Genomic DNA, 24,487 nt, shown 5'->3' with positions numbered 1-24,487 from the left:
TCTAACGAAGCCGGTCATTAGCTGCTGGAACAGATGACTTCCAGAGGATTATTTGTATTACACACTTTAATGCTTTTTAATAGCAAAATTTTAATTAAAAGGAAAGTCTTTTTGGAAGCAGCCTGAGCAGCTGCAGCCAAATTCTGCGTGTTTAATATAATTAGGGAAACAGCTGGAGTGGGAGCTAAGCTGCCTCAGCAGCCCCAGGTTCACCATGAGCTCCTGGCTGGACAGGTGTGTTGTATGTTGGGAGCTGTGCTGGGAGAGTCGATACACCATCCGTTATTGAGGTGGTGGAACAGTTTCTCTCTCAGGCTGTTAGGATGGTGAGCAGGTGGGGAGATGGGGCGTGGGTGGTAGCCATCTGTGTCAGTTCATTGTTAGTTGCGATGTTGCAGATAGTGCTCAATTTGCCGTCTGTTAAGCCATGTGTATTTGTATTTGTAGCTTCAGCATCCTCTGGCTAACGTGAGAGCATTACTTTGGGCGAGGGAGTGGGGCAGGTTTTCACAACTCATTTTATTTCACCTCTTCTCCTGGTTTGCTGACTGCTTGCCTGCAGTGTCTTTCTTTTGCCACCGAGCTCAGTAAAGTTACCACTCCAGTACATCTCGGCTGCTAGTCGTGGGGGAGGGAGAAATCCAAGACATCGCTTACTCCTTGAGGGAGGCAAACGCTGCCTAATGCTTGGCTGGAACCTGCCCAGAGGTGAGGCTGCTGCCGATTCGAATGAGCAGCTGATATTTATACAGCACTTTTCATTCCAAAAGATCTCGGAGTACTTCTGAGATCGTACCACTACGGCTGCTTGAACGAGTTGCTGTGCTGCAATTACCATGACATGGGCTGGGAATCTCCATTACAGTGTATTGGCTCTGCTGTGGGTACTGCGGCAAAGGCATCTCTGGTTCAGCAGCTTGAGTGGTATGTAATCACTGCCCAAAGTCTTGGTTAATGCAGCTAGGGATGACTGGTGGTGCCTCATAACCTCGTAAGCATTGAATGCACTTAAAAGCCAGGAAATAGAGAGCCAAGGTGTAGCCCTACCTTGCCCTACAACCCTCACTCTGCCCCCTGGAGCTTGTAACAGCCCCTGGGGGATAGCCTGTGTAGTCCTATAATAAACAGACATGAGGAATTGCTACGGATGTGTTTCGGTCCAGGAAGCGTGTGGTGTCCTACGGAATTGTTCTCTCTCATCTGCATGCGCTCCGGTCGCTCTGCGCTGTGTTAGGGTTGGCTGTGGCACGGATTGGTTGCAGCAGGCTGGCAGCGCTCATGCTGCGCTCTGAGAAGTGCATCAGGACTGTTCATCGCAGTGCTGAGTCACGTGGGTTGTGCTAACAGGAGCCCAACGGCGTATTGCTGTGGGGCTTTGTAGCTGTTGGGTCATGTGCATGACAGTGAACTATAAGGCAGGGGCAAGTGCAGGGTCCAGAGGGAATCTTTAGGGACAGGGTCACATGTGGCAGTGGCTTGTGCAGGCTGAGTGAAGTGATTGAGTGTAAGCCAGGCGTAGCCAGCTGGTGCCTGCTCAGCCCACCCTAAACGCAGCTGGTGCCTTAGTGAGGACACAGTCTGGCAGATGCACCTACCGTACCTGTGTGCTGCATCCCAGCACTGAGTCAGTTTGTGTTTAAAAGGACCGCGTAGCTAGAATTCACCAAAAAAAGGACGACTTGTGGCACCTTAGAGACTAACAAATTTATTTGAGCATAAGCTTTCATGAGCTACAACTCACTTCGTCGGATGTCAGCCTCCCGTTCCACAGAAGCTACAGGCTGGGGAGGTGTGAAATGATTAGGCGTGAGAATCTTTGGTTTGTGCCGATCGGATGAATTATTGTAGAAAGGAGAAATTTGGTTTTGTTTTTTTGTGATTGATGTGAATTGTGGTCTCGAGTGAGCAGTGTCCTGACCCTGTCTTAGTCAGTGTCAACCTTACACCAGCCCTTAAAATAGGACTCCCAACAGTAGGTGTGTGTCTGTATGCTTGGCCACCCCTCTGATCGTGCAAACATTTGAGATGGCAGCTACTTGCTTTCCTTTGATCGTACTTGCTCCCAGTGTTCAGGAAAGGGGTGAGGAGCCTGTGGCATGATCACATTACCCTAATAATGCTGTGTACTCGTCGTTCACCTTTTCTCTCTAAGAATCTTTTCCCTGAACAACTTTTTAAAAATATTGCTTCCCTGAAGGAGCAATGGGCACCAGATGCTATCTGAGCTCAATTCTGAGCAGATGATATCAGTTTGGGGGGAACAAAGCCATAGTTTGAGCTCCAGGAATGTGTTAAAAATGGGAGAAACATCAGGTTGTCCTGGGTGTGTGTGGTTTTTTTTGTTTTTTTTTTAGGGGAGGTTGTATTGCAGGAACTGTTTGCTGAAATGACCCCAAATTGCCATGAGACAGAGCAATTGAAGGCAGAGTAAGCATGTAGATGATTTTAGAGCACTTTGAAAAACCGGTAAGCTAGTCTCAGCCTTAACTATAGTGGTGCCTAGCAGCAGTTTAACAGCATAGCACAAGGTTACACTGTAAGACAGGACCAGAAGTGAAGAATAGTGTATACTGCAGAGGTACTTTCAGGTGGCAGGATGTAATTATCTGAGCATCTAGATGTCCCTTGGAGGGCTCTCCTCCATGTAGTGACCTGTCCAGGCCCTGCCTAGGTTGCTGGGTCTGACTGATTGCAGCACCGGGTGGTATGGCTGCAGACAACAGAGTAGCCAGGCATTTGTTACCTGCCCATTTGATTGTGGGTTATATGTGCATCACTAACCTATGGTATTTAGATTGCTGAAGGTACCCTTGGACTTGTGCACTCTACAAACTCGGTCCAGGGACCTGGTTACAATGCTGGTACAATTTATATTGTAGATAAAACTTCTAACTGTATTTAGGAACCAGTGAGTGAGATCCTTTACTGTGTTATGTAGCCAGGTTAATGCTCCAGTGCCTCGTTCCTGTTTTCTTTTCGACCCCACTCCAGTTGGTTCAGTTGTAGGCTCATTCACTTGCTTCACCTCCGCTTGTCACTGCCGCTCAGGTGTCTCTGGAGCAGTACCTCTGACTTTCTTGCTGCAGCGTGTCTAGCCTGGAGCTGGAGGTGTGATTTCCAGCTCAAGTAGACAGGCACGCGCTAACTCTGATTGAGTGAGCATATGGAAAATCGAAGTGTAGCCGTGATGGTGCAAGCAGTGGGATGGACCAGCTGCCCTGAGTACTATCCCATCTGAAAGCCTAGGTATGTACTTGGGCGTGTGGCTACCCTGCCTCACTGCTGACACTGCCACGTCTGCGTTTGTTTTTAGCATGCTGGCTTGATCCAAGCTACACAGGTATGTCTGCCTGAGCTAGAAATTACAGCTCCAGTGTAGACATACCCTGAGATGCAATCATGGGGCAGTCTGTGAGCATGCAGCCTTGGCAGGGTGGTGTTTCTCTACAGCTGCAAGATGCAGGCAATCATGCTTCCCCCATCCGCCTCCCCTCCCTTGTTTTGAAAAGAGCCTTTGGCTAAAACAGCCCTGTTGGGAAGAGAACCTGGTTTGAATTATCTCTTTGTGGCTACTGTATCTGCCAATAAAAGTAATTGTCCCTCTCTGTTAGCATGATGTGAGGAGCGAGAATGGACTCCTCAGGGAAGTGCTAGGCATTCATTAGTCTGCAGGAGTCCGGTATTTCCTGGGTGCCCTGGTTCCTTATTAATGCGACTCAAAGCTCTGTTTGTAGAGCATGCACTTGGATAGCTTGCTGCGCTCGATGTAGGAGGCCAAGAGCTGCAGGTTTGCGGTTGTCTCAAAGGGAGCGATGGAAGCTTCATTGCTTGAATAATTAAAGCACCATTGAATGCTGTGTAGGGAACAATCCTGCATTGCAGGGGGATGGCCTGGATGCACCAATCCATCTTTTCCATCTCTCGTCTATGATATCATGTCTGGAATTTTTTCTTGGCTCTGCCTGCCCCCAGCAGCTATACGTGAATTTCCCCCTCCATCTGCTCTGAGATGCTGTCACACCCCACGTCAGGAATTAGGGAAAGGTCCTGGGGTTTCTGCGCAGCTGTCCCAAGATGGTATGTCAGGCCTCCCCAGTGTGTGGGGGAGGAGAGCACTAGGCAAGGGTGATGGGGCTGGCAGCCTCTGCAGGACACCCCAGGGACCTTGTTAGGAACAAGAAAAACCTCCACTCTTGCTGCAACTTTTTTGTATCTGCCCCTTGCCCAGGGAAGTCTGAAGCTGAGAAACTGCTCTGCTTTGGTCTCTCTTGGACACGTTTGGAACTGGTCAGAGCCAGGACCCCATCTCCTGGTATGCAACATCTGCTCTCTAGCAGGCCATGGATATGGAGGAGAGTGCTATATGCTGGCTGGAAGGAGGGGGAGTTGGTCAACTGGAGATTGCAAGATGCATGGAAAGTCATGGTGAACTAAGCAGAGGGGATTCAGAGACCCATTTAACCAACTAACTAACCAACACCCCCCATGCTCTATCTGGAGGGCAGGGGAGACATTTGCCTGTTACGTGCTGAGTGGTGGCGGGAAGGGGAGATAATGTCGTTAAGCTGATAGGCTCTGGTAATTGGAGTTGCGTTGAAACTAAATCATTTAATCTCTACGTCAAAGCAGTAATCAGGCAGGGTGGAGGTTAATAGCAATATCAAAACAGGAGCCTGGCTCTGATGGCGAGACTGCAGAGTACGAGTCAGTTTGGTGGGCAATGCCCAGGATAGAGTGAGACAGGCTGTGTCTGGCTGGCTGGTTCTCTTCCTTCGGATTAGCTCACTGCATTGGCTAACTCCAGCTAAAGCAACAGCAAAGGCTCTGCTTTTAACTCCGGTTAGCAGCTCACGTTCACCCCGGGTCTTCTGCAGGTGTCCACTCGAACTGTGAACCTGAGCTAAAAGTAGAGTTTCTTTGTCTTCACTCGTGTCCTAACTGGAGTTAGCTAACCTGAGCTAAGAACACGCTTTGTTTTTTTGCAGTGGAGACGGACCTTGAAAGAGCGCTTCTGCTGTTGCATTGCTAGGGAGAAGCAAACTCATTACACACCGGTGGCACTCATGGGCCGGTGGGCGGTACTGGGCTGGGATTGAAGGGGTGGAGAGTTTTCAGTATATTCCCCACTCCTCCTCATGGTCTCTTTCCTTTCCTGCTCTTTCCGGAGCCTTCCCTCTTCTGTCTCCTGACCGTTGCTTGTTACGTTACTGCCATTGTTGGTCAGCCTGCCAGCGTCCAGTCTCCTCTTTACAGACCTTCCTTGGCCCTGAGGCTCCAGCTGCCACCCTCTCCCAGAGCTTGCAGCCTCAGCAAACTGCTTAGGAAAGGGGTTCTCCTCTCCTAAGTAATCTTTTAGTGACCAGACTCCAGGCTGATTTCCATCTGAGATCCCCAGGGGCCGTAGCAGGGAAACGGCTCTTCTCTATGTGGCTAACAACCTGGATTGGTGGGAAGGCTCATTCTTCTTTTCTTCTGTGCAGCCTTTAATGCTGGGGACCATTCCATCTTCCTAGCTGTGCAGGCATCTCTGGTTCCCTCCTGTGATGACTTTACTCTTACTTATCACACTGCTCTTTGGCTGTCTTTGAAGGTGGCTTTTCCACAGCCCATGCTGCCTTGTGCTTCCAAAGCTCCATTCTCGGCCCTCCCTTCTTTCCTACTGTCTGCCTTTGTCACCTGCCATCTTTGCCTTCCCTTTAACCGTAGGCATGTACACCGCACTGTCCGTGTCTTTGAGATGTCCTGGTCCATGTTCTCTGCCTGTCTTGGCCAACTGATGCTCCACTTCCTTCATCCAAACATATCAAAGGCAGAAGTGCTGCCCTTGGCCAGGAAATGCATTGTGAACCACAAACCTAGCTCCTTTATGTGTGTCCATGACTCACTTCCCAGATCTCTTCACTGTCTACATCCTTAGCATCATCCTTGATCCTGAATTTCCTTGTCCTTCCCACTCTCCTGGGTCTGAACACCCGTTCGTTGCCACTTCTGCAGCACTGCCCTTGTGTGCCACTGGCTCCACTCCAGCTCTGCTGGAATTTTCACCCCTCCACCTCTCTCCTTGCTTGGACTACTGCAGCACCTGTCGGTGACCGCTCCTGACCCCAGTGCATGGAGACTGCTGGTGCCTGCCCTACCACACATGCAGCATCTCTGGGGCCCCACCTTTGTCTCACAGCGTCACAAACGGAGCTTTCTTTCTCGTGCCATAATCCTGGCTGTGCTTTGCTGTTTGTAAGATCCTGCCCTTGACTTGCTCCCATTGATCTCACTGCTTGTGGAGTGAGAGCCTTCTCCTCTGCTGCTCTTGCCAGCTGTCCTGTTCTCGTCAACTTGCCTTCTCATGTCCAATTACACGTGGAAATCTCCCCCTGGAAATTGTTCTCCCCCACTGTAATTCTTTTGTTAACTCTTTTTGACTCAGCAAAGCACTCTTGAGGCTAGTTGATAGGACAGATACTTTTAAAAGCAGACTTGTGTTGTGGTTACTGCATATTTCAGCTTTAGCAGACAGTTTGAACAGATTTTTCAGGGAGAGCAACTGGCTGAACTGGATTCCTGAAACATAAGGTTTGAAAACCGAGATCCCGCATCTTGAGGACCATGGTGTGTCCCCTGAACTCTTTGCTTTATGCGCTCCTCAATAGCACCAGTGTATTGGTTCCGGTGCTAGAGGGGCAGGAAGTGAAGGATGCTCATAAATTATTTGGGATAAGGGATGGTGGGAGGGAGGGTTCTAGATTCCAGAGTGAGGGTGAAGGGGATGAAGGGAGCAATAGGTTGCTGGATGGGACTGGGGAAATGTGGTCATGGATTTCCAAGGGGGGTGGATCAGATCTGGAAAATGTTAAATGTCCCTTGTTTCTTGCTTGTGTTTTTACAGTGCGGCTCCATGACAGTATTTCAGAAGAAGCTTTCCACTACCTCGTCTTTGATCTGTAAGTGCCTCCCTTTAGCTCTGGTGCTTCGTGGCTGAGACAAAGCTGTGGGCTGCTGATTTAAGAGCAGAATGAAAGATCCTTGAACCTCTATTTCCTGCCGCCTCCTTTCCCCACCAGGACCTGTATCCCAGTTCCCGACAACAAGGCTATAATCCACTGACAAAGAACCTCCTCCTAAAATAAGGTTTTGGTCTCCTCTCCAGGGATAATAGTCACTGTGCAACAAAATCACAGGTGGTTTCATGCTGGGTCAAGGAGCTGAAGATCAGTGTGTCCTAGAGCCAAAGACTCATTGGACCTGACACCTTTGGAAATGTTGGCTGGTGTACAGTGCAAGCTTGCATGATTCTGTGTGTAGTGTTGAGCCTTCCCAGCTTCTTCTGCAGCGTGAACTCTGCATGTAAGGGAGGTGGACAGGGGTATAAGATGTGGGTGTGGAAAGGTGAGAGGGGAATAGATGATGCAGGTGCCTTGTATGAGAGAGGTCAGAAAGTAGGACAGAGAGGTCTGGGGGAATGGGGGGGGGGCGTGTCCGGGGTGTGTGGGGGAATGGATGTAGGAACTGCCTGGCAGCAAATTTAGGGGTGAGAGGTATGTAGTAGGTCAGTTTCTGACCTATGTCTGCTATCTAATTTTAGGGAATGATGCAATGGTTCCAAGGGCGACAGGTGTCCTTTCCATGCCACAGATACGAGAGGCGGAGGGGAGGGAGGGCACCCGGTGTGTTTATGGCATCTGTACTGGCTACAATTATGTAGTTCAAGATGCTGGTGCCCACCATGCTTGTTTGCCAGGGAAGTGGAACCCAGAGCACTGTGGATGTGAGTGCAAAGATGCCCCACTGTTTGGGTAATGATGCCCTCCCTGAACTGAGTGAGGACCTGGTGCTCTGAGGTTTCTGGCCCTGGCTTGCCCTCCCTCGGGATAATCCCGGGCAAAGATTCAGGCAGGCTGGCAGAGGACAGCCTGGTACCCCAGGAGCGAGTGTGTACCCCTTGTGCCTCCTCGCTGTGCATGAGTCTCCTAACTTCCCTCTGTCTGTCTCCTCCAGGGTCACTGGTGGAGAGCTCTTTGAAGATATTGTCGCCAGAGAGTACTACAGTGAAGCTGATGCTAGGTAAGAATCTGTGCTCAGACTCTCCCTGTTATGTGCCAATCATGTCAGACAGTATGGCATGTCTGCACATGGCTGTGTTGTAAAATAAATGCTCCCCATGTGGGAAACCCCTCCTCCGCATCCCATACTAATGCAGCCTTTCAACTGTAGCTGTGACAGACTCAGTGTAGCTGACTCAGTGTGGCGTTAGGCCCTCCTCCCTTGGAGACGTTGCTTGTCTCTGGAGGGCCTGCTGCTGGCGTCTGTCTGACCTGGCTGCTGGAGTGGGAGCAGCAGTGTGTGTTTGGAAGGGTAAAGCACAAGAGGAAGAATTGTTTTCAGTCGCATTAGAGGACTGGAAACCTGGACTATTGGCTTCTTATCCCAGCTCTACCAGGAACTCATGCTCGCCTTAGGCAGTTCTGTGCAACTGACCTGTGCCTCAATTTCCCCATGTGTAAAATGGGTGTGCTTCTTGTCCCAGTGTGTGTAAAGCATTCACAGCCTCTGCTGACAGGAGCTTAGAAGCACAAGGCACAGTATGAGAAGGGAAGCTTTTGGTTCTCTACTTTAAACGGACTTAAGTCCTGTCCCTCCTCTGTGTGTCCCCCACCTTCACCCCTAAAGAGTTGGGCTTCCCTAAACGAGTCTGAACTGGGCTCACTCCTGACATCTCTGGCCACCCCTTAATTGTTGGCTGACAGAATCCCATTTCTCATCAGTCCAGATGTGGGCTCTGGATACCTAGTCTGCCTCCAGAAATGGGGGCATTTGAAATGGGATCTTTTCAGCTCTGGTTTGGGGGAGGCAGGAACGGGGGAGCAGAGGCCTATGGTGAAGTTTCATGGAACCCTGTCCTGCCCCTACAAGCTATCCCTGCCTGCCCTTGGCTGGAGGGGGAGCTGAGTAGAGCCTGGCAGGAGACCGGAATAGCAGGTGTGCAGCAGAGAAGGAGCGAGCTCCGTTGGGGTGCCTAGATTGGGGTGATGGGGTGTGGCAGTTCTGGTGTGATGTGCACTCCTGGAGCTGCTCTGTGGCATATGTAAAAGAACAGAGTGTTTGGGTGCTCATTTGCCCCTGCTGTGGCTCAGTTAGAGCCTCCACCTGCTCCCTGGCTCTGGAAGTGCAGCATTACACATGACTCTCCCCTGCAGGATGTGCTGCAAGAGGCAGCTGTGTGCTGAAGGTGAAGGAAGTCCAGGAGGGCAGGCGCTCTCTAAGGGAGCGGGTGATGTTAGGATCCAGGAGCCCTTGGGATGTGTTTAACAGCTCTGGGGCTGTTGCATGTGTGTTTGTCCCAGACCAAGTGATGTTCCCTGGCTCATCCATTTAGTCCAGTGGGGGCGGGAGGTGATTGGGTTGTCCCCTCCTGCCCTGGAGGGGGATGGGAATGAGGAGCAGTAGTGAGGGACACTAGTGGCAGAGGAGGGGGACCCTGGTTAGGTTAAGGGAAGAGGAGAGAATGTGGCGCTGCTTCTTGTCTGTGCCTATGCAACGCCCTCTTGTCCTCTCCAATTCAAGCTGGGCTGATTGAACCATGCCCACAGAGCCCAGCGTTTGCTGAACAAGTACAAAGCCCTCCCTTTCTAGCCGCACGCCAAGCTGAGCTGAATTCCAGAGCAGGCTGGGAGAGCAAGGTTCGTGCCAATCCGCCTCGCTTGGCTCGCCTGGGACACCTCGCACTTTTGCCATTTTTGGCCAGAAAGTCTCTCACTCAGGCTTGGCTCTGTTCTAATTATACATTTTTTTTTTTTTTGTTTTGGGAGCAGGGAGATATTCACAGAATCTGACCCAGTGGTTTGTGCTGCCAATTCCAGTGGGAGGGGCTGGTGGGGTAACGATATACAGTGCAGCAACTACCTTCCTCCCCCCCCACTCCCCCACCATTTCACCCATTTCCAATCTGTAAGATCCATAAAGAAAGCCTGGGCCTCTGAGACTTGGAAAAACATCTGCTTATTCCCAATGGGGCGGCCTGCTCTGGCTTCTCCGGAGTGAATTGCCAAGGGAGGCCGACCACCCCGACTTCCCACAGACAGGCTCTGACTGCCTGGCCGCAGGAGCTGTTTAAATCTGTGCTCCTTTCCACATCAAAGAGGCTTCCTCTCTCAGTATGACACCTATGTAAATGCTGCTGCATCTGCTCCAGCCGGAGAGCTTGGGAACCGCTATCTGGCTGAGTAGCCTCCTCCAGCAATCTCAGCTGTGTGCGCGTGTCTGGTGCACACACTCTGTGGGTGTAACATTGACTCTGACAAGCCAAGTGTAAATAACGTCTTGCTCTTCTCCCTGTGGTGTCAGTGTCGAGAATGGCACTGGTATTCTGCAGGCTGGGGGAGTGCGGCAGGGTGCACTCAGCAGGGAGCGAGTGTTTTTCAGCTTCTAACTCCCTAAGTGGGATCTGTACTTAAAAGGCGCCCGGCTAGCGGGTGCGTGCATGGGGCGGGGGGGAGTGGGCGTGCACATTGTGTATGTAAAGTGCTTGAAATGCTGCTCTGAAAGCCGTGTCAATTGGCAGACACCCAGATTCTTCGTCTGGAGCTCGATGGAGTAGGCTGCTGTTTCATGAAAGCTTAGGCCAGGCCTAGCTGAGTGTTTCTGTGGCTTGGCCTTCTTAGCCCAACCCTGAGCTACTGCTTACACACGTGCGGGTGTATGTCCTCAGCTGATGAAACAAACACAGTGCCTAACGCCAGGAGCGGGGAAGGAGGTGGACAGGGAAGGGGGGGGTCAGTGGGATGGTAGGAGGGGGCAGTGAGATCCTGCTATCTAAACCCACTGTTGAGCTGTCTTTGAAACCCTGTTGCTAAGCAACAAAATTCCAGCTGTGGTAGTTTGGCGGTGGCAGCAACAGCTGGTGGGCATGATGGGGCTGGAGGAGCCCTTTGGTCGCAGGTAACTGCTGGGCCTGGCCCAGAGTCCCTGAACTCTCCACTTCCCCACCCTTCCCAGCCATGGCAGGGAGGTTAGAGGCTGAGACTGTGTGTAACCCTGTGTCTCTCTCTTTTTCTCCCTCTGCTCATCTTGAAGCCACTGTATTCACCAGATACTGGAGAGCGTGAATCACATTCACCAGCATGATATCGTGCACAGGGATTTGAAGGTACTCCACTACTCAGGAGTGGGACAGCAGTCAGTGTCATGGGCAGGAAACTCAGTGGCTGATGTCTGCATCTTGTGTTGCTGGCTAGTCGGAATTCTTGCTTGTGCTGGGCATGAAGGTTCCTGAAGCCACCCGTGTTCTCCTTGGGGTTTCCTCAGAGGGCGGTTGAGCTCCCATAGGTTGCTCAGAGGCAGCCTCTCTGCGAGGCAGCCCCAGGTGGGGGGAGGAGCCAGGATCAGTCTTTGGGGAGGGCGCAAAGAGGCTCTCTAGTCTAGGCCTGGTGTTTAGTCTGCTAGGATGAGTCTGTTTGTATAGCGCATGGATTTATTGATTCCACATTTGGATTGCCAAAGACCTGCCATTGGGCTAGGCCGGGGTCATGCAACATGAGTCTCTTGTGCTGGTCTCTCTTGTCGCTGGTCAGTAGAGCCTTATAAGTAAGGCTGCGTGTCTGTCACGGAAGTCACGGATTCCATGACTTTCTGTGACCTCCACGACTTCTGCAGCGGCCGGTGTTGGCTCAGGGGCTGCCCGAGCCTCGCAACCCCTGGGCCAGGTAGCAGCAGTTTGGGTGTGTGGGAGGGGGCTCAGGGCTGAGGGTGTTGGGGTGTGTGGCGATGCTTACCTGGGTGGGGGGAGGGCTCCCTGGCTTCCCCCCAGCATGTCCCTGCAGCTCCTAGTCGGAGTGGCCGGGGGGCTCCGTCTGCTGCTCGCACCCACAGGCACCGCCCCAGCAGCTCCCACTGGCTGTGGTTCCCGGCCAGTGGGAGCTGCAGAGCCCAGCGCTTGTGGCAGGAGCAGCTTACAGAGCCCCCCGGCTGCCCCTCCCCCTACAGAGGGAGCTACAGGCACATGCCGGTTGGAGCAGGGTAGGGAGCCTGCCAGCCCCGTTAATCCTCCCCTGCTCCCCCCACCAGCACCAGTGGGAGTCCCTGGCCACGTGCCTCTCCCCGCTTTCCCCGCAGCACCAGCAGGAGTCCTGGGCCAGCACCCACGGTGCCCCCGGCCCGCCCTCCTCGAGCACCCGTGGTGCCCCAGCCCAAGTTTTAGTTAGGGGTATATAGTAAAGTCATGGACAGTTCACAGGACGTGAATTTTTGTTTACTGCACGTGACCTGTCCATGACTAAAACGTAGCCTTACCTATAAGTTTAATCAAATAGCTAATCCAGTAAGCACTGGCTGAATCAGGCTTCTACCATGCTACAGCACACTTATGCCCCCAGAGGCCCCTCACAGGAGAGATTTCAGCTCCTTTCCCATGGAGTGCCTGCTGCTGTACTGGGAGTTGATTTGACTCCAAAAAGTAAAAGCTTTGCACCAGGAGGCCTATCTGTCCAGCAGCATACTCTGTTTTACATGGGAATGTGACAGCCAGAAGCTGCTCTGCTAGATTACTACAGGTGGCGCCCCCTTCTGGCGCTGCTTTGCTGTAGGGTGAGAAGGTTACATGACCCTGGGAGTCTGAAGATAGTAGCCTCAGCAGAAGCATGATATTAAAAATAACCTTCCAGAGGGCATAATAAACACATGTCTGGGAGCTATACGGTGTCAATGAAGCTAGCATCCTCAAGGATGGAAAAGGTGACCACTGGGCATGCTAGTGCCCAAGGCCAGGGAGTCTACGGAAGTCCGGGTAGTTCTTTGTGCCACAGGATAGCAGAGTCGTTTTCCGCTGTAGGTCTGTACTCCAATCCCTATGTTGCAGTATGAACACAGTGCTTTCCAAAGGCCACCAACGGGATGGGTGTGAAAGCCAGGGAGTTCTGGTAGAATTGGCCAGCAGCTGGGCTCCCAAGATGGCTAGTTTGTTCCTCCTCACGCCCAGTCCAGTTCCCTGCAGCTGCTCCTCAATCTCTGTCATTCTGCTCTTTAAAAATAAATTACTCCATGCTCTTTGCTTAACACATGGCCCCTAGGGGCTCGGCCCTCATCAGCTGCCCACCATAACAGACCACAGATAGTCTAGAGCTGCAGAGCTCAGGCGTATTTGTTTTTGATATTCTGCTTTTTGCCCTCCTCTGTTACAAACCAGTCCTAAGGAGCAACCCTGCAATGGCAAATCAGCAAACCCAGCCCATGGCTTGTGAGCGTCCCTGTAGCTACAGTGTGTTCCAGAGGACCACAATTGTGCATGTGGAGGAGGAGACATTTGGCAATAGGTTTCAGATTCTGCAGGGCTGTAGTGAAGAGCTAGGGTGAGATAAGTGAAGTTGATCATGGCCCTTTTTAAAGTAGAACCCTGGGTGTTGCAATGGCATGAATTAACTAATGAGAGGAGAAGCAGGGTGGTTTCAGGAGGTGCTGTCACAGCAGGTTTGTCTTGCCTAGGAAAAATGGACATGCTTAGGTCTGGCTCCGCTCACTCACGTTAGCTAAGCCCCACCTAAACTCAACCCGTTTCTAGGGTGAGGGAAGGGTAACAGCTTGAGCTTGACTTCAGCCAGTGGGATTCTAGCCTACAGAACATGCAGGTAGATACACCTGCACACAGAGCTGGAGTCCCGCTGAAGGGGTTTCCCTCTAGGTAGATGTCTGCAGGGAATAGGTGGAGTTTTGGAGGGATTTAACTAGCATGAGTTGCTGAGCCCAGCCTAAGCACAACCACCGTCCCTAGTTGAGACATATGCAGTGTGAGTTGTGGGTGGGAGGGAGGTCCTAGATTTCCCACCAGGCTTGTCTACACTGGTGAGTTTTCCTCTGCGATAGCTGCAGTGGCACTGTTCCTGCTGGCGCAGAGAAACGTGCTGGCACCAGTGTGAAGTGGGGCCTGACTCTCAGGCAGGGATGAGGGGACATGTATTTCTAGCTCCCCACCATCTCCTTGCAGCACAGGCAAGGCAGAGGGCGACGCATGTCTGATCTTCCTCTCTGCCTCCTCAGACCACCACATGTACCTAAACCACCTTCTGCGCAGTGCAGGCCGGGGTGGGCTTTGTGTGCATGCCTCACCTACCCCATCCCTGCTGTGCAGGTGACTGAGCCACACCACCTTCCTCATCCAGCAGGACTGCAGTTCTAGGTCACCATGGGAGACAGATGCCCTGCTGTGCAAATGACCTCCAAGGAATGTGAGAGTCCAGTTTGTGGATTTCCAGCCTTCTGTCCTGGTGGAGGCCACCTTTCCCACCCTCCCATTGGTGCCTGCTGTAGACTCCAGTCTGTGTAGTTTGTTATATCCTGCCCAAGATAGGAGAGGTTCTGGGCTCCTCCCCCTTCTGCCCTTTCCAGCACACCCCTGTCCCTATCTGCAAGTGCAGTGGGAACTCCATTTCCTGCTGAACTGCTGCAGCCAGTGTCTTCAGGGCATGTGTGTTAGAGGCAGGGTCCCCTTTGCTAGCTGCTCTGGCAGACAACACCTCAGCCTGGAGGAATGTTTTGCAGCCACTTTAACCCCTTCACCGCTTTCTCCTGCTGAAGCCTCCAGAACACAACTGAGTTCCTCGAACGCCTGAGGTTCTATTTGGGTGACATCCTTTTTCCTAATACTTCAGAGGTAGCGGTGTGGGGTCCCATCTCTGGTATAAGGTGTTTTCAAGAGCAGGGGGAGAGCAGCAGCATCCCATCCTTGGCATAGGAAAGGTCTTGTCCCTCATCAGAGGAGAGGGTGATGTAGGAGCATTTAATAAATTCCTGTAGGTGGGGGTTCACCACTCAAAGAAAGGGAGCTTTCATTAGCAGCATCAGCAGCACTGCAGTGAGCTATGTGGAAAGGCACTCTCCATAAAGCTACTGCCGGACTTGACTGGGCCTTCCCACATTAGATTTCTCTTTGGCAGCCCTTATTATTGTGTTTGCTTGTCCACTGCCTTAGGGACTGTGAGATGTTTGTGGGGAGCCACATCACTGCAGATTGTTGTATCTGCGGCATCATTTTCTCTCTCTGCATGGATGGGTCGGAATCACATCCTGGAGGGACTGTGCTGTCAGCGCCACCTGGTGTCAGCGCTGGGTGTGTGGGTTGGGCTGGGAGCAGCGCTTGCATTGCGTGTGAGAGCAAAGGGAGATGAGATGAGTGTGAAACGGAGGAGGCTCTCCCCTTCCATCAACAAGGCCATTGGCAATTGCTGGGCCTTAGGTGAATGGCTGCTTTCACACAGGGCCCTTGACTGAATTTAAACAGATCGAAACATCGAGGAAAGGAGATTAATGTAGATTTCTCTTTCTCCCACCCCTCCCTCCTTTCTCTTCTCTCTCCTTTCCCCAGCCTGAGAACTTGCTACTGGCAAGTAAGTGTAAGAGTGCTGCTGTCAAACTGGCCGACTTTGGACTGGCTATAGAAGTGCAGGGGGAGCAGCAGGCCTGGTTTGGTAAGAAGATCTGAGCCTTCCCTTTTCTAGCTGCCCCTTCCAGCTTCCTTTGGACATGCCAGGCCTTAGGAAGGGTCTAGTTTATTTGGGCTTGACATCTTCCAGCTAACTATTAGACAAGTTCAGTGCCACACCTTCCTTGCCCAGCACTCCTGCTTCTGGGGCCTTTGGACTGGGTAAAATGGGAGCAAGAGAGAAAATGTGACCATATTTGAGCCTTAAGGCTGAATCTCCCCTCTTGTTTTCCTTCCCAAATGTACAGTAGGAGTTAGTCACAGAGCTGCCCCAGCTGCAAAGTCCACACCCTGATACAAACTTTTCCCGTTCCTCAGGAGTGTTGGGATCTGCGGATTTTGTTTCCCCTTTTTGTATAAATGGGGACAGCTGCAAAGTCCAGGCCTTGACCTGGACTCCTCAGGTGTGTTTGGGTCTGGGCTTGTCTCTCTCGAGGTATAGCAGAGTTAGGAACCAGATCTTTTCTGTCTGAACATTCCTGAGAGATAGCAATTGCTGTGGGTCTGTTCACATCCTTTGGCTAAACCATGAGCCAGGGTTTGTTTTCTAACTCCAAACCACACGGGTAGCCATGGTCTAGATGTGGCACAAGGACTTGTGCTCTAGAGGGTGACATGATCCCATTCACTGCTCGCTCTTTGCTTGCTTATAGCATTTTGAGCTGGTGGACTGTCAACCCATTCCTTTGCCTTCCCTTTCCTGTGTCCATTGGCTTCCACAGAGGTAACTCAGGGAAGTCTAGGCAAGAGGGGAAGCATGGGCTTGTGAAAGTTAAATGTTACAGTTTTCAGATCATGTGGTAGGAGTCAGCAGATCTTTCTAGCTGGGTACTATGTATGCCCCATGTCGTTCCTCTCCTGACAGGGTTTGCCGGTACTCCAGGCTACCTCTCCCCTGAGGTGTTAAGAAAAGATCCTTATGGAAAACCAGTGGACATATGGGCATGCGGTAAGATCTCATAACAGTGATAACGCTTTGCACTGACACTGCATTGTTTACAAACATCAGCCATTCTTCGCAGCCCCTTGTTAGAAAGGTCCTCATCCCCCTTTCACAGACAGGGAAAGGAAGGCACAGAGGGGTTAAGTGACGTGCCCAAGGTTGCAGATGGGGCTGATGGAGCACGGATTGCAATTCAGTTGCTCCTAACTCCTAGTCCTGTGCTCAGACAAGCCATCAGAGCCTTCTGCTAGGGCTAAATAGTCAGAACCCATCCTTGCCTCATCGAGCCAGCGCTCCATTGTTTAGCTCTATAATGCTCGTTCTGTAGGTGCTCCTTTCTAAAAAGGAAGCATAAGTGTAAATATAACTGAAGACTGATCAGTTTAAAGCCCCAGGACCTGGGGGATGCTGAACTGATATGTGGCAGAGACCTATTCCTGTAGGCCCCCTGGGTGTTAGGCTTTCCTGCCCTGCGAGCGTGTGAGGCCAGCATGGAAGAGTCTTGGAAGCGCCTGTAGAACCTTGCTCTCCAGTGTCCTCACTGGGCGTGGTTTCTGGAAGCAGCTGGGAGCTGTGGCTCACTAGCCGTGATGTATGGGGAGGTAGAAGGACAGCATGCGCCTGCTCTGTCCTAGGAGCTGGGGATCAGAGCTGATCTTGGTGTGCCAGGACCAAGTCCAGCAGCTGAGGGGAGATGGCTCCTGGGGCTGCTCCTGCTCCTTGTTCACCATCACTTTCAGACCTCCAAGGTACTGAAGTCTCAGCCCAGACACTACTGGAGAAGGAATGTTGAGAGGGCAGGAAGGGGGGTCTCCTCAGCTCTGAAGTGGGTGTACAGATGGAGGACAGGAGTAATCAGAGCCAATGAACCTAACCACAGCATATCTGTCTCTCTCTCCCAGGAGTGATCCTGTACATACTGCTAGTGGGTTACCCTCCCTTTTGGGATGAAGATCAGCACAAGCTCTATCAGCAGATCAAAGCTGGAGCCTATGACGTAAGGACACTTCCTCGCTGAGTACCTGCATGGTGTAGAAAGCCTGTGCCATCTAGCCAGCCAAAATCTGGCATCATTTCTTGTGGTGACCGGTGGCAGCCGCACAGCTGCTGTGCCAGGTGGTGCTTGGAGTGTCTGCCTTGTGTTCATTGGGCTTTCTTTTTGCTGCATGCTTAGCATGATACTGTGTGGGGCTACCATTGGGGTCCGGGGTGGCAGAGGCGTGGTTGTGGGTACAGGGAGCTAATTGGGTCAGGAAAAAACTACCAAACTCAACTGCTCTACGCTCGTGGGCTTAGTGCAGTGAAGTGCTGGAGGAGATACAGATACTGACTCTCCAAGGGGAACATAAGGAGCGTGAACTGGAAGGATCTCGTCCCACCAATGCCTTATAGAACAATGTGGGGAAACTCTCTCTAGAGACCGCTTGACCTGTGGCTCATGGCCTACTGCACCCCACAGTGGAATTTGCCTGCAGCTGTGGAAAAAGTCCTGATCTGCCCAGCAGTGAGTGTTCTGGTGGACGGGGTGGCACTGGGGAAACTGGGACTGGCATGAGGGATCAGAGGCTGTAGTGGGGGTGAAGGCGTCAGCATGGAGCTGCTCTTGGGACTGTGGCTAGACAGGTGGTCATAGGGTGCAGCGTGATGTCTGACCAGACTGAGTAGCGACTTGGTGGGGAGGTTAGAGCCAGAGAGGTTAAGCATTAGTGACTGTTCTCTGACTACAGAAGTTTGAACACTTGGAATAAATCTTCCTGAGTGAAGGGAGCCTGTTGGAGCCTGTTGGAGTGGGAAATAAACCTGGAGCTATTGATCCAAGAGTGGCTGGCATACGCATTGCAGGGAAGCTGCGGGGTTTGCTCTGTGGGCAGTCACAGTGCCCGTACTTAACTCAGAGCAGCCGGAGATGGAATGGTGGGAGTAGGATGTTTCTGCTGGAATCCAGTAACCTCCCCTGCTGCCAGGTGCTACTCTGTCTTATTGCTCCTTTTGTTCATAGGCTCCTTCTCTTCTGTGTTCCTGGTTCTTATGCTAAATGTTACATTTAGAATGTGTTGCTGCAGGAATGCAGAGTGGGATTCTCAAAGCACCTAAGAGGTTAGACACCCAACTCCTCTGGCAGGTGACTGGGAGTTAGGTGCCCAACCCCCCTAACTCCCGTTGACTTTCAGCCCCCTTCAGATTTTCAAAAGTGTCTAACTGTCATGAACTAGTTCCTGCAGCCCCCTTCTGTGCCGTGTATGGCAGGGAGCAACTTCCACTTTAATAGGAATAGAGAATATCTCCTGTAGTCCACCCCGCCCGGGGCAGGGTGTGTGTGTGTTGAAGTACTCCATTTTACCTCTTGACTGAACGGGAAGTGTCCATTGTGAATTTCAGTCTCCAGAAAATAGGACGTTTGTACTTCAGAGGAAGCCCCTGGGGTGCGTTTAGACTCAGCACTTGGGTTTTTTGAATGTGACCAGGAATCTTTTTTGGTTTGGAAATAACCTCCAGATGAAAGCTCAGGGTTTTCTGAAGGTTTTTAAGCACTCCTCTGCAATGTTTGCAGCGCAGACATGGCAGCACTGTGCCTGAGACCAGGGATGTGAAACTGACACTCAGCAAGTGTGACCCTGACTAGTGCATTTTTGTGGTCTGTGTTGAGAGGAGCACAAAGCGTAAGCTAATGGTGTGAATGGGAAAAGTCAAGGAGCTCTTTACGCTTTTTTCAGCTCTAATACTTGGAGGAAATATTCACAGCACAGGGAAGGACATCTTATTTTAAACACAGGTGACTTAAAGTGACCATGACCCTTTAACTGCCCTCTGGATCGTCTCTGTGTTCAGAGGCTGTATGTTCCGCTCAGGTGGCCGAGCTGTCATCCACTTAGGGTGTGTCCGGGACCCCAGCTCAGGCGGACATGCATGCTCTGGCTCCGCTCCGGCTAGCACTTTTCAATTAGCACTATAGCTGCAGCTACCCGGGTGGCAACTTGCCTGAGTACAGTCCCACCTGACCCTTGAATGCAAACACAGCCAGCTGGCCTGAGCTGCTGCCCATACCCCATGGCCACACTGCTATTTTTAGGTGCTAGTGTGAGCAGAGGTACATGATCTGGGGGTTACACCTCCCAGCTGCTGTACAGATGTGCCTGCAGTTTCACTGTGCTTTCATTTGCAACACCCCAGAAGACCTGGGGCACTGTCCTCATCTGTACTGATGTGCTGAACTGCACATAGAGTGGTGTGTGTTCAAGGACTTCAGATCTCTGCCCTTCATCTCCATACCCACATGTTGCCAGCCTCTGACATGTCTCCCATTCCCCAGGCCACAATTTCTGATATTACAAACAGGATTGCAGCTTTTTAGTGTGTGGGGACAGGGAGTGGGAGGAGGAGGAGGGTGGGTTAAAGGAGACCGGGCATCTGTTTTTCTCATGTCTGCACCAAATGCTCAAGAAGGGAAGCTACAGATCTTTGAATGGACTTACAGATTTGAGTAAAAGCCCAAGGCCTGACTGAATCCTGAAAGGCTCCTTGAACTGTTTGGCTGCCCCGTGGACATCCATTGTACAGCCATCAAAATGGTGCATGTATGGTCTTCAGCTATTTGTCAAGTCCCTTAGTATTTTCACACTGTGGGTGTCACCAGAAGGTTTGTGTCCCCTGGGTGCAAACTAGCTGTGGTGGTGCCAAAGGGGTTAAAGCCTAAGCAGGGCTCGGTGTGGTGGAATGGATTTCCTCCAGCGGGCAAGGAGGGTTGTGTTCAGCATCTCATCTCTTCTCCTCTCTCCCTCCTAGTTCCCGTCACCTGAGTGGGACACAGTGACTCCTGAAGCAAAGAACTTGATCAATCAGATGCTGACGATAAACCCGGCTAAACGCATCACAGCTGATCAAGCACTCAAACACCCATGGGTCTGTGTAAGTGTCTCCTTCCTCACCTGTTAGGAGGTCATGCCATGGTGCATGCTGAAGCCATGTGCTGGGAGGACAGGCTACTAGAGCAGGAGGACAGAGCTAGGGGGAGAAATCAGGTGCTGTCTAATCAAGCATGTTTGTATGCTTTGAACTGTGAGCTTGTAGGTGCTGCCATGGGAAAAGCCCACCTGGTTTATATCCTTATCTAACCACTGCTATAGTGAAGAGATGCAGAACAAATGGCTTTTAATTTCAAGGCTATTTTATCCAATAGTCATTGATTACCAATGCAGATCATCGTCATGTGCCGTATCCAGGGAGATGTCCGCTTGAATAGCCTGGCACCTGGGCATCCTGAATGTTGCATACCAGCCCCCGTTTGTCGTATTGCCTCTTCATTTTTCACAGGCACACAGGCTCCTACAAACATGCCATATTGCCACTAGCCATATGTGTAATGCTAGTGGCCATGAAGCAGCTTTGACTAGTTCTCTCCCTTGAGAGCTGTCTTCTTTCCAGACCAGGAGCATGGTTGTTCTCCCATTTTCTGCAGAGCTGGTAAGAGGATCCTGAAGTATAATTGGGAGAGTTTCTCTCAATCACATAAGGAAGGAGTGTGCACTAGAGACAGGCATGCCTCCGCTTTCCAGTGTGTTCATTGTGCATACCCACCTTCACAATTTGTTCTTGACAGGTGGCGATTTCCCCCATTCCCCAAGAGAGATCTCATTGGCGATTCCAATTGATATGTGGTGTACACACTGTATGCATTATAAATTGGCATAGTTCCAGAGACATCATCAGAGATATAATTGGGGATTGGTCCTGCTTTGAGCAGGGGGTTGGACTAGATGACCTCCTGAGGTCCCTTCCAACCCTGATATTCTATGATTCTATGATATGCTCATTCACATCAGCTCAGGCTCTGGCCCTTCCCTGTTTGTGTGTCTGTACTCTAATACCTGTGTTTCATTTTGTGAGCCTTGCAGCCCCAGTGCCTGTGACTGGCACTGTCTGAGAAGCAATAACTGCCCACATCGCAGGATTAATGTGAAATGTCCCGAGACAGTTTCCCTCTTCGCCCGTGTTGGCTTGGCTGGCCATTCTACAAAGTGTAATGGTTTCATTCCATAAATCACTTCAGTCCCCACCCACTTTCCCCTATGTTAAAGTTGTCGCCGCGTGCCCGACATGCTCCGTGTATGTACCCTACACGGATTCCCTTTCTAGACACTTGCTGTGCTCACCAGTAGGCAGCGACTGGTCTTGGCTGTGCGTTTCCAATGGCAGTGCAGGGCACTCCTGTTCTCCTAGTGCCAGTGACAGCTGTGCTTTGTGGTCAGTGAAGCTGTCTACAGAGCCCATAGTGTATTTTCTGGCCCATTTAAGGCCAAACTAGCAAGAGACCTGGAATGACTTCAGGCTTCTCTGGCTTCACAGGAGACGGTGTGAACTTTAACAGCAAGAAGCTCTTTCAAAGAGGATGGTCCAGCCTTCCCACCCCCCACAACAGCCTGTGCAGATTGTAGCCAGCTTTGAGAGCAGGGGTGGCTAGGTTTGAGGTCACAGTAGAGGTTTCCTACGTAACTTTGCAGAATCTGAGCACAGTGTATGCTGTTCTCCCAGGTCTTAATGAATTTGTCTGAACCAAGAGAGAGCTGCTCATGGCAGATCTGTAATGCCTACGGGTCAGCGTGATAGTCCTTCGCCCACTGTCCTTGTAAAGCGAATGCAGACTGGTAGGTCTGTGTTAGAACAAGAGCCAGTCTGGCATCAGCCTCCAGTTTCCAAATGTTCCCTGACTCTCTGGCAGCACTTCTGGGAAGTGCTCCTCTTGCAGCTGATGTGACCCCAGCTGAGTGCTGGTGACAAGTGCACCCCACTGGCTGGACACTGCACTCAGGCTGTCGGCTGATGTGGTAGAACTATCTGACTGAGCCATATGACTCCCCAGCAGTATGCTGAACATCATATTCTGCATCTGATGCCAGGGTGCTGAGGGCAGGCGTCATGCTCACAGGTTCGAAGAGCAGCCTTGTCCAAGAGTCATCAGGATAGGCAGACAATGGTCTTCACTTGCCAGCTCAAATTTTCCTTTTGAGATTTAGTAACAAGATCCGCCTCTTCCCTTCCCCTCCCCTCCTCCCACCCAGCGCAATTGCTGGTTGTGCACTTTTGCCTCAAATCTGTTTTTGTTCTTTGGTGTCTGAATGATGGAGAACATTGCTCTTTCATGACTCAACTTTTTCAGGCATGGGTCTGTGATAACAACCCACCTTGTTTAGAACTTCTCGCCACAGGGGGTGGTTAATGTCACCTTGCAGTTGGTTTCTGCCGCCAGGTCTCTGCGGTTTGGAGCCAGGGTCCATTAGGAGTAGGGCACCCAGAGCTGAGCTGCTCGGTCATATTGGCTGTAGGGTGTGAACGGAGAGCTGGAGGGAGAACTCGACTTGATGATTTGTTTACAATTATTTCACAATCCTTCCTTGTTCCTGTCTTCCAGCAACGATCCACCGTGGCCTCCATGATGCACAGACAAGAGACTGTGGAGTGCTTGAGGAAGTTCAATGCCAGAAGAAAGCTGAAGGTGAGTAGGTGTTTGCCTTTTTTGGGAGCTGGGATTGGGGAGGGTGGTGGTCTTCTGGCTGAAGCACAAGGCTGGGAGAGCTGGGATTTCTTCCAAGCTCTGCCTCTGACTTGAAGTGTGCCCCACATCACTTCCCCTATCTGTGCCTCAGTTTCTCCCTCTGTGCTGTGGAGCAAATACCTGCCTTGCCAAAGGTGTGCTTGAAGATTAGCTCACTGTTTGTCAAGTGCTTTTTGAAATCCTCTAATATAAGGTGCTCTAGAAGTTTCTTTGCAGGTTGGGAGATTTCTGTAGGTACAAAAATTAGTTTCCCATAGGGTCTGTTCTCTCCATGCCCACCTGGCCCCCACTTAAAGAGAGCTGAAATACCCAAATGAGCACTCCATGCTTAAGAGCTGTTGTCTACCATGCTGATCAGGCTCCTGGCTCCCAGCACCAGTAACTGTTGAATAGCAGCTGCTGGGAGGTGGAGAGGACCCCAGTAGCCTGTCTAACCCTGAACCACTTGGGTTTCTGCATCCCTTGTCTGAGATAGGCAGCGCTATTTATCCCTGCTCTCTCCTTCTCCCCCACAGGGTGCAATCCTCACAACAATGCTGGTCTCACGGAACTTTTCTGGTAAGTTCTCCCTACCCTCATCCCTTCCCCCTTATTTCTTCATAGATCTGGATGCATTTTAACCCTTTAGGGGTGAGTCAGAGAAGAGAGGGGTCTTGTTCTGTTTAGCATTCCAAAATCCATTAGCTTTGCCCTGGCCAGTGACCAACAGGGAGAAACATTAGACTGGTTGGGAGAGGAGCCTGCATATGGAACAAGAGGGGAATCCAGTCTGCTACCAAAATACACTCATGTTTTATTGCAGGCTTATGTTTGGGATGTTCTAGTTGGCATCTGTCAGTTTTCCCTTTGGAAACCCTAGTTATCAGGGACTATAACTGCTGCAGTGGTTCCCTCAGACCTGAGGACCTGGCTCCACCACTGGATAAGTAATGATATTTGCAGGGGGGAGTAGCCATTAGGGTGCTGGGTATCCCTGGCTCAACCAGAAAGGATCTCAAACATGCAAGCTATTAGGTGTTTCCATCTCTGTCTCTGAACTGGCTGTGGTCATCTGAGACTCGGTGACCATTAGTTTGGCTGCCTGCTGAGCATTCTGTGCTGTGCCCTTACTGAAAACACAGATCCAAATGTTTCAGTCAAATGAGTGTTTTGAAAGGTACATTTAATTTGTTAAAATTGCCAAGCTGCTGGTTTGTGCTATCATTAGTGTTTATCCCCAACTGATACGCCTCTTCAAGCGGGTGGCCTTTCTGTGCCCATGTGTCTGTCATAGCTTAGACCACTCGCTCACCCTGAGTGATGTTTTCCTCTTTAAAAGGTAGTGTCTGGGCAGTAATTCAATCCAAATTTTACTGAGCCTGGCTGTATTACAGTCCATACACCAATTCTCCATTTGGAGCGTAATTTAGGGATGGTTAATGAAAAGCAGCCATAATGGAATCTCCTCCATCCCTTTTCCCTTTGCTAAATGCTTTAATGGTGGGCACCAGTACATACTATCTATGGTATAATGCAGGAATCTCCTAATTAC

At 51.1% G+C, this 24,487-nt stretch overlaps 1 protein-coding gene across 18 annotated transcripts in view; it reads left to right on the top strand.

Annotated features, from left to right (window-relative positions):
* Window positions 1–24,487, top strand: part of CAMK2G (calcium/calmodulin dependent protein kinase II gamma) — a 173,379-nt gene that overhangs the window by 89,058 nt on the left and 59,834 nt on the right. For 16 of the 18 annotated variants that reach the window (XM_073352887.2, XM_073352886.2, XM_073352888.2 and 13 more), the window contains exons 4-12: window positions 6,884–6,938; window positions 7,993–8,058; window positions 11,068–11,140; window positions 15,347–15,449; window positions 16,329–16,412; window positions 17,309–17,403; window positions 20,190–20,312; window positions 22,813–22,896; window positions 23,472–23,514. In XM_073352887.2, coding sequence (XP_073208988.1) covers window positions 6,884–6,938; window positions 7,993–8,058; window positions 11,068–11,140; window positions 15,347–15,449; window positions 16,329–16,412; window positions 17,309–17,403; window positions 20,190–20,312; window positions 22,813–22,896; window positions 23,472–23,514 — 726 coding nt within the window. The remainder of the gene's footprint in view (window positions 1–6,883; window positions 6,939–7,992; window positions 8,059–11,067; window positions 11,141–15,346; window positions 15,450–16,328; window positions 16,413–17,308; window positions 17,404–20,189; window positions 20,313–22,812; window positions 22,897–23,471; window positions 23,515–24,487) is intronic. The other 2 variants (XM_073352890.2, XM_073352899.2) reach the window with 2 other exon arrangements.

Source organism: Lepidochelys kempii, chromosome 7, assembly GCF_965140285.1.
Source record: "Lepidochelys kempii isolate rLepKem1 chromosome 7, rLepKem1.hap1, whole genome shotgun sequence".
NCBI classification, from domain to species: Eukaryota; Metazoa; Chordata; order Testudines; family Cheloniidae; genus Lepidochelys; species Lepidochelys kempii.
This window is presented reverse-complemented; position numbering and strand designations above follow the sequence as displayed.